Source organism: Pagrus pagrus (genome assembly GCF_965226575.1).
Source record: "Pagrus pagrus genome assembly, chromosome: 13".
Taxonomy (NCBI): domain Eukaryota; kingdom Metazoa; phylum Chordata; class Actinopteri; order Spariformes; family Sparidae; genus Pagrus; species Pagrus pagrus.
The window spans coordinates 30,322,260-30,335,894 of NC_140197.1; the positions used below are offsets into that span (position 1 = coordinate 30,322,260).

The following is a 13,635-nucleotide window of genomic DNA, read 5'->3' on the forward strand; positions in this document are numbered from 1 at the left end:
AAAAAACACTCAGGCATGTGCACACACACATAAACACACACATTTGTGAGGATGTTTGTGTGACAACCAAAACAACTCAGTCACACAACTGAGCTGTTTCCCTCCTGAACTCTGTGTTTAGATGATGAGACACACACTGCGGACGCTGTTCCCTCCACCAGACTCCATTAACAAAACTGCAAACTGTAATTCATGTTAATGCAAGACTGTGAACGTTAGAAACAACAACACCTCTCAAGTGTACAGCAGACCATTTCTATCATCAAAAAGATCTTATCCAATTGTTACCAGCGAACTCAAACATGTTCTTGAACAACAAGTACTCAGGTCGCCTACCTCTGATCATTTTTAAGTAGTTTTACAACATTTAACATTTTTTAATAATCAAATAAAGACGTGAAATGTGAGAGATGTTAATAAATCGATTTAACGTTATTTTGTTGTCGACAGTCGTTCAGGACTCCTGTCCTTAAATAAAAATCAGATGTGGATCAGTGAGTTATAAGTTTGAGAATCCTTGCACAGTTTTGTTTTCACACGTCTGTTTATTTTATTGATCTGTGCTCGAGTCTATCAGTTTCTGTCTGAGACTAACTTTTCACAATAAGAGCTCTTTTTCGGAGCCTCCTCTCTGTGAATTTCCTCTGTGGTTAACTTGTCGTCAGCAGAGAGAGTTAATATTTGATTACGGTTTCATTATTGCTGCAACACTGACTTCTTTCTCCTGCACGCTCCTCAAGGCCATCATGGAGGAGATGGATGGGGGGGAGGAGCAAGAGGCCGTCCTGCAGCTGATGCTCACCCTGAGCGTCTACTTGCTTCGCTTTTCCAGTGAACAATCCTGTTCTCTCTACACACCAGAGCCTCGGGCGAGATGATGTCACTGCACTGCACCCAAAATAATAACAAACCATGGCCGCCGCCTCTCACACACTTCCTCGTTCTGTTGAGCTCCAACACGCTCCACCCAGAGAGACGGAGAGGCACGTACACCAACGAGAGAACAGCCGGAGGAAAAAAAACTGCTTCAGACTGAAAACAAAAACACGGCTGCAGATGTTGGCGTGCTGTTTCTGCACGATCAGGATGGGACAAATCCCAGGATGCACTGTGGTTGGTTAGTGGGAGAAGATTCAGACTGTTAAGAAACATGGTTGCATAAGCAGCAGTGGACCAAGGACACAGACGTCTCTGTTTGCACAGTGACGCAAGTTCTGCACCAACACAGTCATTATTTGATTCATTCAAACGGAGTGAATCCTCCTCATGAGCCGATAATTATTGTGTTACAGATTAAGTGTTATTATGACTGAACACACCCTCCTTATAGCACAAAGACTCTTAATGTAACTGTGATCAGAGGCAGACACTCCCTCTGGGATCGGTTTCAGCCCAAATGAAGTGAGAAGTCTGGAGTTTCCTGCCGAAAAACTAAATTACCACAAATAATAAAGAAGCTAAATGTGAATTTGACATAACAGAGCAGCAACGTTCAGAAGAGCACCGACTCTCAGCTCGGCCAAATAAACTCGTCCATCACCGTAACGAGCAGACCTGATGTTTTTACACAAAGTTAAGTTCCCCTCACGTGACAACTCTTAAAATCACAACATTTGTGAAGGGGGTCTGGTAATGTTGTGGTTACTGGTTCAATAGTTGGATCAGTGTGTTCACAAACATCTGCTGCTAATAATGGCAGGTTAAGGGAGCCCCATCATCATCATCATCATCATCTTCTTCAGACTGAGGTGTGATATTCTCCTCACACAACAACTCTTAAAATCATGCAATTTGTTAAGGGAGTCTGGTGATGTTATTTTATTGTTTATGTGTTAGCATTGAGCTAACAGAAGAGGCGCTAGTTGTATACAATTGATCCAGGAATGGTAAAAAACAGAATCATGATTCTTTAGTGAATGTATTTATTTTATTCTTTGTTTAAAGGTAATGGGGATCCAGCTGTGGGTAGTTCACAGGGCCCGGGAATTCAGAGCATTCGACAAAAGCAGTGTTTAGGAAGCTTAACACATCAGCAGCTGAGGACAATAAGTTGTACTGTGACCGTTTTATTACACTGCATTACTCTAGTTTATTACTGACTGTAATAAAACTATTCTTTATCCGACTGTTTCACATTTCATTAAAAAAGGTTTTGATTAAAAAACTGGATGTGCTTTTAAAGCACGCTTTTAGTGCTGATCCAGTTCACTGAGCCCTGCTGGTGTGTGTGTGTGTGTGTGTGTGTGTGTGTGTGTGTGTGTGTGTGTGTGTGTGTGGACCAGCTGTGTGTCTCTGCAGGTCAGTGGGTGCATCCATCCCACCATCCTGTACAGAGGAATCAGCCTCCGCTCAGCCACACATGCCTTAAGTCAAGTCTTTTTTCTTTTTAGAGGAACTGAATGCACTTACCATCTGGTGGTGGTGGCTGGGGATGTTGGCCTCCTGGAAGAAGGAGCTTAAGGCCGTCTGCAGAGAGACAGACAGAGAGGAGGTGTTATGAGCAGTTTGATTTATTCAGATTAGAAACACACAAGATGAAGAAGAGGAGATGTCAAACGTTAGAAGAAGAAAAGCTGACCCCTCCTCCTCCTCCTCCTCCTCCTCTCCAACATCAGTCCACGGGTCGGTTAACACAACAGGTCACATGAGCTCAGGGTTAAAACTATTATCTCCACGCTGGGATCTAAAACAGGGTTTGTCGACCACACAGGCTTTTACAGATTAGCTGTGAGCTAACTGACTGATAGTGTAACAGGAAGGCTTCAGATGAATTTGACTTCCTCTGAACAAAAGCTCATTTTGTTATATTAAAGGAGAATATCGACTATTATACACCAATCAAAATCCTCTTTGCTGATTAAAATCTATGTGACGTGACTCAATGTTCACAGACGAGGTGATGTTTTAAAGTTTTCTTCGTATTAACTTTAGTCTCATTCACCGACTTCCAAATCCCAGAAACAGCGACCAAACGAAACGTACCGTTACTTTGAGTAAACCTGTGGATCTCTGGTTTGAACATTGCTGGACTCATTTGGAATAATGTGAGTACACAACTCGACAAACTCTGTGAGACGGGTATCATGCAGGAAGTTTCTGTCTGAAAAACTACTAACAAATGTTCATGTTGGTTCAAAACTAATCTGAAAAACTTATTTTTTCAGATTAGTTGAGTTGAGTTGGCAACTACTTTAATTAAGAGTCAATAATATATTTGGCCCCAAAACATCACTGACTGGCTCCAGGTCCTCAAAAATGAATTATTCTCTTCTAAACTATAACAGCTGAAATGATTGATTGATCTATGGATTAGATGATTAATCGTCTTCTATATTAAAACTGGTTCCAGCTGTTAAAACGTGGATTCTTTGGCTCATTGATGTTAATCTGAATACTTCGGTTCAGACTGTTAGAAAATACAAAGAATTTCAAGACGTTACCAAAGATGGACATTTTTCACCACTTTCTTCATTTAAAGCCCAAACTATGGATCAATTAACTGGAAGAAGAATCTGCTCAGTAATTATTCATAAAGATGATCATAAGTCGAGTCTCCTTCCTGCTGGAGGACGAGAACCCGACTGACTGGAACACCGAGTCACTAGAAAATGTAAACAGCAGGTTTCATGGCTGCCTCCCTGTGTTAACAAGGAAATGAGCTGGCTCCTCGTATTGTTCCTCTTTGTTGTGAACGCAGACGAGGCCGGCGTGAACACAAACACACCGGATGACCTGAGAGAGACAGAAACAACCGTCTGATAAGAGAGCAGGACCAGCCTAAACACGTCAGGGAGGAGAAAACATTCCTCTGGATCTCATTCACGCTCATGTCGGGAAGAGCTGCTGTGATGTCATTCGTTAGGTAAACACTCACTCATGTGTGAAGTTAACTACCAAGATGGCCGACTCTATAACACAGTAGAGATCATTCAGCATTGGAAGATTCCTCCTTCTCCAAACGAAGTTTAGTAGTTTTTGATGCCACCCATTCAGAAGTTCATTCACTTTTTAGAAATTTAAGGGAAGATGGCGATCAGCCTCTAATGTTGGACACGATTGAAACGGCTTTTTCATCGAGCCATTTAACACAAACTTTGTGAGGTGTTTCCTGCTCATGATACGTAATCATTAGTCAGATTACTACTGCTGATGGAACAAGTGAAAATAGTTTAAAAATAATGTGTAATGTATTTCTGATTTATCTCACTGAAGTGCTTCTGTGTAGATGTTTGTCTTAGTGTAATGAGACGTTCTTGAACAGTCATTACACAAATATACTTGGTGAGATTTTGAGTATTTGTCGTGTTTGGAAACGAGACAAAAATCAGAACGTGTTGTGAAACAATATATTCATTTAAAGACGAATTGAAAGTTAAACTATGTGAACGTGATGGAGACACACGAGGCACCAACAGGACAGACGGTATGAGAGCAGGAGGGAGTGTGAGCTTGTTTTACTGCTCAGTGTAGCCTCCATTTCCCCTCCACCGGAGGCCTCTCCTCCTGCCAACACTTCAATGAATGCAGTGGTCCCCCCCCACAGCCTCCGCCCACCCACTCACCCCCACCCCCACGCTCTGGTTGTTTGACAACAGCAGCGGCGGTGCAGGAATGTCTGCCGTACAACGTGACACACATATCAAAGCGTCAAAGTGCTTTGCTGCTATTGTGTAAAGAGCCAGTGAGTCCACGCTGCTCTTTGTCTCCGCTCAGTTTATTTTTCAGGACCAGGTTCACTGAGCGTCACTCACTAATGTCACACTGTCAGCTCACATTTCCTGCTGCTGCAAACACAAACTGCACAGAGACACTAACCTACCGCTGACTGCCCAGTTCACCAAGGTTTTCTTAAAGGATCCTCAATGAAGAACGTTTCATTTCCTCAGTGGTGACCAAACAAGAAAGACAGAAAAGATAGTTTATGTAGTAATAATAATACCAACTGATCCAACGTCAGTTTAGCAGTTAAAGGAACAGTTAATCCAAAAGGTTAAGTCAGTCAAGGTTACGTCTCCTCCCTCCATGCTGATATGAAGTCAGGTGAAGTTTCGTAGTCCACAAAACATTTCTGGAGCTTCACAGCTGCAGCATTCTGCTAAACAGCTGAAGTAGCTGGAGACTTCTACAACGGAAAAACAACCAAAAAAACATCACATGTCTCCAAACGGCTCGTTCAGTGCAATCCAAAAGATGTTATGTACATCCTCAGCAAGCGGCACGCAAACACTTTTAGCTTAGCAGCTAACGATAGCTAAGATTTCCTCATATAAAAGGATGTAAATAACATCTTTTCAGATCAGTTTGTGATCTCGAGGCTTCTGGAGACGAGCTGTGTGGACACATTTGATGCTTTTTGGTTCAGGGAACTCAAACAACAATGACCCGCTGAAAAAAGGTTTTGTACTATCGTCAAACCAAATTGTTTTGTCCGACCAGCAGCTCATTATTTCTGCCTCTGAATATGAATTTTAATCACATGGTTATATAAATGACTTATGACGCTCTGTCCTGAAGGACAGCATCTGTAAAATTAAATGTTTATGTAGAAGGACGCCCTTTTATCCAACCTGAACTTTCATCAGTCAGATGTTTTCCTCTGTGTCTGTGGTTCTGCACTGTTTTCTGTTCAGGTGACATGAAGGTGAGTGACTCACTGCAGTGACAGGACCGTCTCTGAGAACTTGAGTCAGTTACCAACACTTAGCTTACACTCCTGTTTCACTTCACTGTCATATCAGTCTGACAGCAGCACAAAACTGTCTTACAGAGAAGCTGCAACCAACAAACTGAAACTGTATCCCCGCCCTGCAACTAACAATCATTTCATCATCCATTAATCTCAAGATTATTGCCACAATTATAACATTTATTGTCTACCAGGGCTGCACAATATAATTATTATAATAATACGGCAAATTAACTCAAAAGATGTCATGCTACAACTTCTTTACTGCCTGATACAGAAGGAAAACGTCCTGTAACCTACAAGAGCCTCGTTGAGTAATTCCATCTGATTTTAGGGAGTTTGTTGCTTCTGGAATGATTCTTTATTTCCAAACAGAGCGACTCAAGTTATGTTGTAACAATTCCTATCTATCGCAGAAAACCAAAATATTGCAATGTCAGTTATCCAATGTGCAGCCCAACTGTCTACAATATGTCCAAAAAAAAAGTTCCCAGAGTTCAAAGTGACGTCTTCAAACTGCTTCTTGTGTCCGACCAACAGTCCAAAACCCAAAGACTCTTCATTCACTGTCAGATATGACAAAGAAAAGCAGCAAATCCTCACAGTTAAGAAGCTGGAACCACACAATGTTTGAAAAGTGACTGAAAGAATGAATCAGTAAGTGGATCGATTATCACTGTCAGGCCAATATCAAACCTAAAATAAACCTCCTCCTGACTCCTTTGCAGCTCCACCTCTGAGCTCCTGAGCGAGTTAAGACAGCGATCACAACACAAGAGAGCAGCTGAGCCGAGCCGCCTCCACCCGCCCCTCTGGTGAACCACCTGGCCCGGCTGTGGCCCAACGCTGGCGGCACAGCCCCGACAGATTGGTCATTAACGCAGGCGGAGGAGTGGTCTGAGGAGAGAGCCATCTGGAAGATCCTTCAGGTGTCTGTCAGCTGTTCTGAGGCCAGAGGGCTTCTCACAGCCACTCATGTTAGGATCACTTTGAGGAGATGTCGGTAATACGGCGGCCATTTTGACCCCCAGTCAGCTGACGTGAGCAGCAGAGTTGAGGGTAATAACTGCAGGGCAGCAGATAAAGTCTATTTTCATTTCCTTTGACAAACTCTCTTTGTTTTCATGACTGAATATACTGAATACACAGACTGACCCTAAAGGACTGCACAACTTCATACTGTTTTACTTTGTTTATATGTGGCGGACCCTGCCACCTTTCTAGCTTCCCTTCCAGCCCTTTAAGCTGACAATTATGTTCTTGATTTTACTGAAACACGATGCATTCAAACGTCTTGCAGGGCTGCAACCAACAACTATTTTCATTGTCGATTATATTCTTGTTGAATAGATTAATTGTTTGGTCTGTAAAATGTCAGAAAATGGTAAAAAAAAATGTTCAGTGTTTTGTCGACAACCCAAAGTTATTCAGTTTACTGTCACAGAGGAGGAAAGAAACCAGAAAATATCCACATTTAACAAGCTGACATCAGAAGATCTGGACTTTCGATTTTCAAAAGAGTAGGCGATTAATCTAACAGCTGAGAGCCGGTCGATTAATGTTGCAGCTCTTGTTTTAACTCGCTCTCTCTGCTGCTCGTCGCTGAGAGATACAAGGTTGTTGAGCGGCGATGAAGAAAGTGTCTCTGATGTCGTGTTTTGTTTAAAATCCAAAATTAATTCAATTTCCAGTCGTGTAACGCAGACAGAAGCACATCAGAGGCGCTGGGAGCTGAGAATAGATTAACAGTCTAATTATTTCAGCTTTAAATAACCGTTCATAGCAGAGGAGGTTTATAAATGAGAACAGCTGGAAGGATAATACATCTTAATCAGTCTATATATAACTGAACAGGATCAATGTCACACCTCTCAGCTGTGAGTACAGGGAGTGTGAGCTCTTTATATCCTCCTGTAAAATGACTAAAACCTGAAATAATCCAGTCATTAAAGACATTTTTAAACCCTGTGATTGGCTGATTAAGTCCAAACTGTCCATCCACGCAGGAAACGTGATTACAGGGTTGTTTTGACTGGCAGGGATCCATCTATCATCCTGAGGGCTGACCGAACCAGCCCGACCTGTTTCTGATGTGGGTGCTGTGTGAGAACATGTCATCGGACGGGCCTGCTCTCACAAGATGGCATCACTGATCTCCACGTTAACATGCAGCCGTTTGTTTGCTGACAGCCATTAAACTACAGCTCAGGGAGCCAGCGCCAGCCTCCATGTTGTTTTGTGAGGAGTGGGTTATCACGACGAGCTGAAGCTAACAACAGTTAGCTCGGCGATGACACGGTGGATTCCTGAGGAGGATGTAAACAAAAACGGCCGTTGACTCAAACACCACGTCCTCAGCTGCTAGCTTAGCTTCTGCTAGCTCACAGCGGCGCGTGGTCGCGAGGAAGGACACACAACACTGAACATAACCGACACAGGAAGTTGCCGTGAGTGTGTGGAAACAGTGTGAAGGTTAAACAGCAGCTCGCCCACAGGAGGACACGAGTACACGCTGGGTAAAGCTCGCTCACCTCGAACTGCCAGTGGGCCGCTTGTAGGAGCTGCTTCGCCTGGTCGGCGGCGCAGCCCGCCGTCAAAACAAACTGGTTGATCATGACTTGGTGCCTCAGCTCGTCCATATTCACAGACATGGCCTCTTTCGTCGCCACGCGCAGCTGCTTTAGGGTCGAAAACAAAATAAAAAGTCAAGCAGTTCGCTTCGATGGACTCCTCTGAACCCTCAGACCCGGTCCTGCCTGCTGCCTGCTGCCTGTCTCCGCCGCTCAGTCTCCGCAGCCTCCGACCAGCAGCAACAACAATATTTTCATGTCATCACCAACAACAAAGACGAGAGCGCCGCTGATTGGACGGCTCCGCAGCGAGATAGTACTACAGAGGCGCTGATTGGTTACCACTGGCAAGCGTTTAAATTCACTGGAGCGCTTCTTTTACTCATCCGAGACACTGCCGGTGGGTGGAGTCAGTTAGTAATCACATCTCCGCCCTCTGTGGACATCCGGTAGATTTTGTACACGCGCTTTTATCCATGTCCGTTACACTGACGTAATGTGTGTTATTGGAGATCAGCTGAATACGGGCAGCTGATTGGCTGCTTCGTTTGGCAGGTAAACACAGGGAATAGTCCAATGTTTACAAATATTTTTAGATATTTCTGTTAAATCTAATAAATCCTATCAAAAGAGACCCAATGAGACAGAGCTGCGATGTTATTTTATTTATTTTATAGAGATTATATATAATTATTATTGTTAAATAAAGGACTATATTGAGTATTTTACAAACATAGACACATATTTATTAAATTACTCTTTAGCATGAAAATTACATGTGCTCCTATGTAACAAACTACTTTTGCAAACATAATATCTTTATACTTTTTATTTTGTATATTTCACTATTATTTAATACTCTGTTGTTTTTATTCTCATAAATATGGACCAAGTGTGTGACCCTGACCCTGGGAACCCACTTGTTGTTACTGTAATGTTTTATCTTTTATTTTTTTATTTGACTTTATTTTATTTTATTTTGAACAATCTCAGGCACAAGAATTTCCTTTGGGATTATAAAGTTTCTTTCTTATCTTTATCTTATCCTATGTAGTTGTGCATGCTTTTCTCAGATATGTTGTTGTGATTAGAGCTGCTACCAAAGATTATCTTTGTTGTTGAATAATCTGTTGTGTATTTCCTCGATTAATCGATCAGTAGTTTGGTCTATAAAATGTCAGAATAAGGTGAAAAATGTCGATCAGTGTTTCGTCCTCAAATGTCGATACCAAAGATATTCAGTTTACTGTCACAGAGGAGGAAAGAATAGAAATGTTGTGGCTGTAATCTGTAAACTCTGATTTTGTTGGTCTGTTCTGTACATGCAACATTAATTGCTGCGTGGTTTGTGATTTTTGGCTGTTTAAATCAAACTGCCTTGACTTCCACGTTGTTTTTACCGTTTTCAGCTTCAGTTTCAACATATTCAAATGATCCTGACTGTTATTTAGGTAAAATAGGACCTGGGTGGAGAACGGTTCTCCTGACAGAACAGCACTAATCTTCTTATCATGAGGCTGCAGCTCTCTTTGTGCCACCGGCCTGAATAATTCAGCCGTGGTGTAGGTGAAAGCACATGTGACAGAGGAGGCCTATTTATTATGTATTGTTGGAGGGTGTTGTTACCTGAAGGGTGTTTGGAGCTGGACCACAGAAAACTTGCATCTGAAGAGACCCGGCTGACAGTCCGACGGGTCAGAATTAATATAATATTTTATTATAACATTTTGTATCTTTGAGGTTAAAATCCTTTAACTCCACACCTGTAAAACAAACACATGTACACAGTCTGTTGTGTATGTGGGTGTTCTGATTATAAAGGACTGACATTGCTAAAATCAAAAATCAAAAAATTATTCAATCAATAAAAAACAAACAAATTCTATTCTTAAAAAAATGTTTTAAATAAAACTTTGTTTTTTAAAAAACCTGCTGATAAAGAAACACTGCATTCAATTATGAAATATTCTCCTGACTAATCACTAAATGAGTCATTTGATAAAGACAACACACATGAACATTGTAATGAAAAACTAACACAACAGAGTCAGTGAATCTCAGTGTCTCTTTTTTTAAATGAACTTTTATTGAAAAACATCTTTTTTAACAATACAATATATCAAAAGTCTTCAGGGAGCGTACTGTAGCACAATATACAGAAACCATAGAATTAAAGAAAAACAAAGATAACAAGATAACAAAGATAAGGAGTTGTTGTTCAGTCATCCTATCACGCGCTGTCTGCGATCAGCTCTCTGAAGCTGATTGGTTAAAGGTCACCTCAAGGTCGCTTCTCCACCATAACAACAACATACAGTAAAACTTAAAGCTCTGCGGTGAATGATTAACATGAAAACACCTCCACGTGCTGGACTTTGTCTCAGAGGGCCTCCTGTAACGTCCTGTTTGTTTTATGTTGGCTCCATAACGTGACTCCACCTCCATCCACCCACGTGTTCATCACACATGACAGAGTCAGTTTACACACAGACACAAGTTTCTACATCAGCGTCTGACTGTCAAACACCTCTGGTCAATAATGTGTTCAGTAAAAGTTAAAGTAAACTTTATATCACTTTACTGCCCAAAGTTAAAGACTTCAGTGTCTTTAAATACAGAATATTAACATTTAATATTGTCACAAACATCTAATAGGTTAGTTTACTGTCCAATACGTGCAGTACAACACACTACAACTAGCCAATGATGGAATGTAACTGAGTACAATTACTCAAGTACTGTACTTAAGTACAAATGTGAGGTACTGTCACTTTGTGCTTCTACTCTATTACATTTCAGAGGGAACTATTGTACTTTTTACTTCACTACATTTATCTAACAGCTTTAGTTACCAGTTACTTTATAATGAACAAATACATTCAGATCTGTGATTACAGACTCAGCAGTGACGTCATCACACTGAGCTCCTCTCTCACCAGCTGCAACATTAAAGGGACGAACACATGAAAGCATCAAACACTGTAACTCAGTAATATAATATATACTTATTATCCAAAGTACTTTACTTCAGTTACAGGTCAGAGTACTTCCTCTACCTCTGTAACTGACTCTCTCTGGTAATTAAATGGTGTGTGGCGCCCTCTTCTGTCCAAGAGTGAGTATTACTTATAAACACAAACGAAAGCAGCTTGAAACATATTTATAAAATAATTAATAAGGTAACAATGTGAAAGGTTGATTGTGAGGTTAAACTGTGTGGTTGTAGGTATTTTGACTTTTTAACTGACTGTAATGTTGTGTGTGTTTACAGGTTTTGGGAGAACTGCTGCATATGTGGAAACAGCAGCATGAAGCATCTCTGTGGCTCCAGAAGAGGCTGCATGTCATCTGATAAACGCCTCCAGAGATGTCACTCAGTGGCTGTGTTGCATTGTGGGTAATGGAGGCTCCAGGTTTTAAAAAGGAAGAAGATTGCGTGGAATAATAAAGTTGATATCTCTGGTTCATTTGTTTTTAAACTGTCCATAATGAGTCTGATGCAGCGTGAGACCAGTGACTGCTTTTCAAAACTGGAGCCTATATTACCCACAATGCAACACGGCCACTGACTGACATCACTGGAGGCAAGTTGTCAGGTTACATTCAGTTTCCTCTGGAGCCATAAAAGGCTTTACACGACTTTTATCTGCTCGACATGACTGTTATCTAAATCTGTGTGTGTGTGTGTGTGTGTGTGTGAGTGTGAGTGTGTGTGTGTGTGTGTGTGTGTGTGTGTGTGTGTCAGTCAAGTCCACCAGCAGACCTCTTCCTCCTCTTCCTCTTCTTCCTCCTCTCTAATCCCTCTCCCTCCCAACCCCTCTCTCTCTCTGTGAGGTCACTGTGGTTGGCTGCTCCAGCTCTGACCTTTGACCTCTGATGGAGCTGATGTGATGGTCCGGTGGGTGGAGGAGGAGGAGATGGAGGAGGAGGTGGAGGAGGAGATGGAGGAGGAGATGGAGGAGGAGGTGGAGGACTCTGACATGAAGGAGTTTGTCTTGTCAGGATCAATGACCCTTCAGAGTCTGAACAATGAGGTTCCTCCTCCTGGTCCTGGTTCCTCTACCTGGTCCTGGTCCCTCTTCCTGGTCCTGGTTCCTCCTGGTCCTGGTCCTGGTGCCTCCTGGTTCTGGTTCCTCCTCCTGGTCCTGGTCCCTCCTCCTTCTCTTGGTTCCTTCTCTTGGTCCTGGTTCCTCCTGGTCCTGGTTCCTCCTCCTGGTCCTGGTCCCTCCTCCTTCTCTTGGTCCCTCCTCCTGGTCCTGGTGCCTCCTGGTCCTGGTCCTCCTGTCGGCACCTGTTGATCCACAGGTGAAAAACTGAACTCTGTTTAAAACTACAGATGAATCGACAGAATGACAGATGCACTGAATGTGAGCGCAGTGTAACCTGTAACGTCTTTAAAGTAAAACATCTGAGGACGGTTTCCTCAAAACATACCTGAGAATCTAACCTGTGTGTGTGTGTGTGTGTGTGTGTGTGTGTGTGTGTGTGTGTGTGTGTGTGTGTGTGTGTGTGTGTGTGTGTGTGTGTGTGGAGACGTCAGCTCTGTTTATAGCTTTACAGTCGTCTTTGTGAGGCGCTTCAGGAAACCACTCAGCCACACTAACACTACGCTCACGGGGCCAAACCTTTTTGTTTCCCTTTTCTCCGTCTCTCTGTCGTATGAACAAAAGTACATTCCTTCACACACACACACACACACACACACACACACACACACACACACACACACACACACACGCACACCCTCCCCCTCTGCCTGTAAGTCCAAACTCTGGGTCCAGGTTGTTGTTCATTAAATAAATTCAGACATGACAGCAGAACTCTGTTTCCTTCTTTTGCGGTCAGCAGGAACAAATATATTCAGATCCGTTTCTGAAGTAAAAGTACCAATACCACAATGTAAAAGTAATCCATTACAAGTGAAAGTTCTGCACCCAAAACGCCACTTCATTTAAAGCACGGATGTATTGTTCTAAAACTAGAGCATCGAAAGTAAAAGTACAGCGTCTCCTGTAACTGATATCTGATTCCAGTGATGGAAAGTAACTAAGTACATTTACTCAAGTGTGATTTTAAGGTACCTGTTATTTACTTGAGTATTTCCATTTTCTGTTACTTTATACTTCCACTACATTTAAGAGGCAAATATTGTAATTTATTTAGAGTACTTTAGTTACTTTGCAGATTACATGCTGCATCAGAGCCATAAATTAATTCAGTAATCTACACGCACGTCGGCCTAAATGTAAAATGTCTGTACTTTCGATACTTAGGTACATTTAATGTCAGATACTAAAAATACTTTTACTCAAGTACTTTGACTTTCACATTTACCAAAGTAATATTTTTACACTACTACCAGTAAAAGTACTGCTTGTG

The 13,635-nt window shown here is 42.0% G+C and overlaps 2 protein-coding genes across 4 annotated transcripts in view; one reads left to right on the top strand and one right to left on the bottom strand.

The window, feature by feature from the left end:
* Positions 1-2,122, top strand: part of LOC311268115 (uncharacterized protein) — a 21,274-nt gene extending 19,152 nt beyond the window's left edge. Inside the window, exons 17-18 of one of the 3 annotated variants that reach the window (XR_014623937.1) lie at positions 862-1,531; positions 1,800-2,122. The gene's annotated coding sequence lies outside the window, so the exon portion shown is untranslated. The other 2 variants (XR_014623936.1, XR_014623938.1) reach the window with 2 other exon arrangements.
* Positions 1-8,899, bottom strand: part of ubald2 (UBA-like domain containing 2) — a 10,483-nt gene extending 1,584 nt beyond the window's left edge. Inside the window, exons 1-2 of the mRNA XM_084371513.1 lie at positions 8,218-8,899; positions 2,410-2,466 (exon numbers count right to left, since the gene is read on the bottom strand). Of these exons, the coding sequence (XP_084227639.1) occupies positions 2,410-2,466; positions 8,218-8,337 (177 nt within the window). The 5' untranslated portion in view covers positions 8,338-8,899. The remainder of the gene's footprint in view (positions 1-2,409; positions 2,467-8,217) is intronic.
* Positions 8,900-13,635: the final 4,736 nt, after the last annotated feature.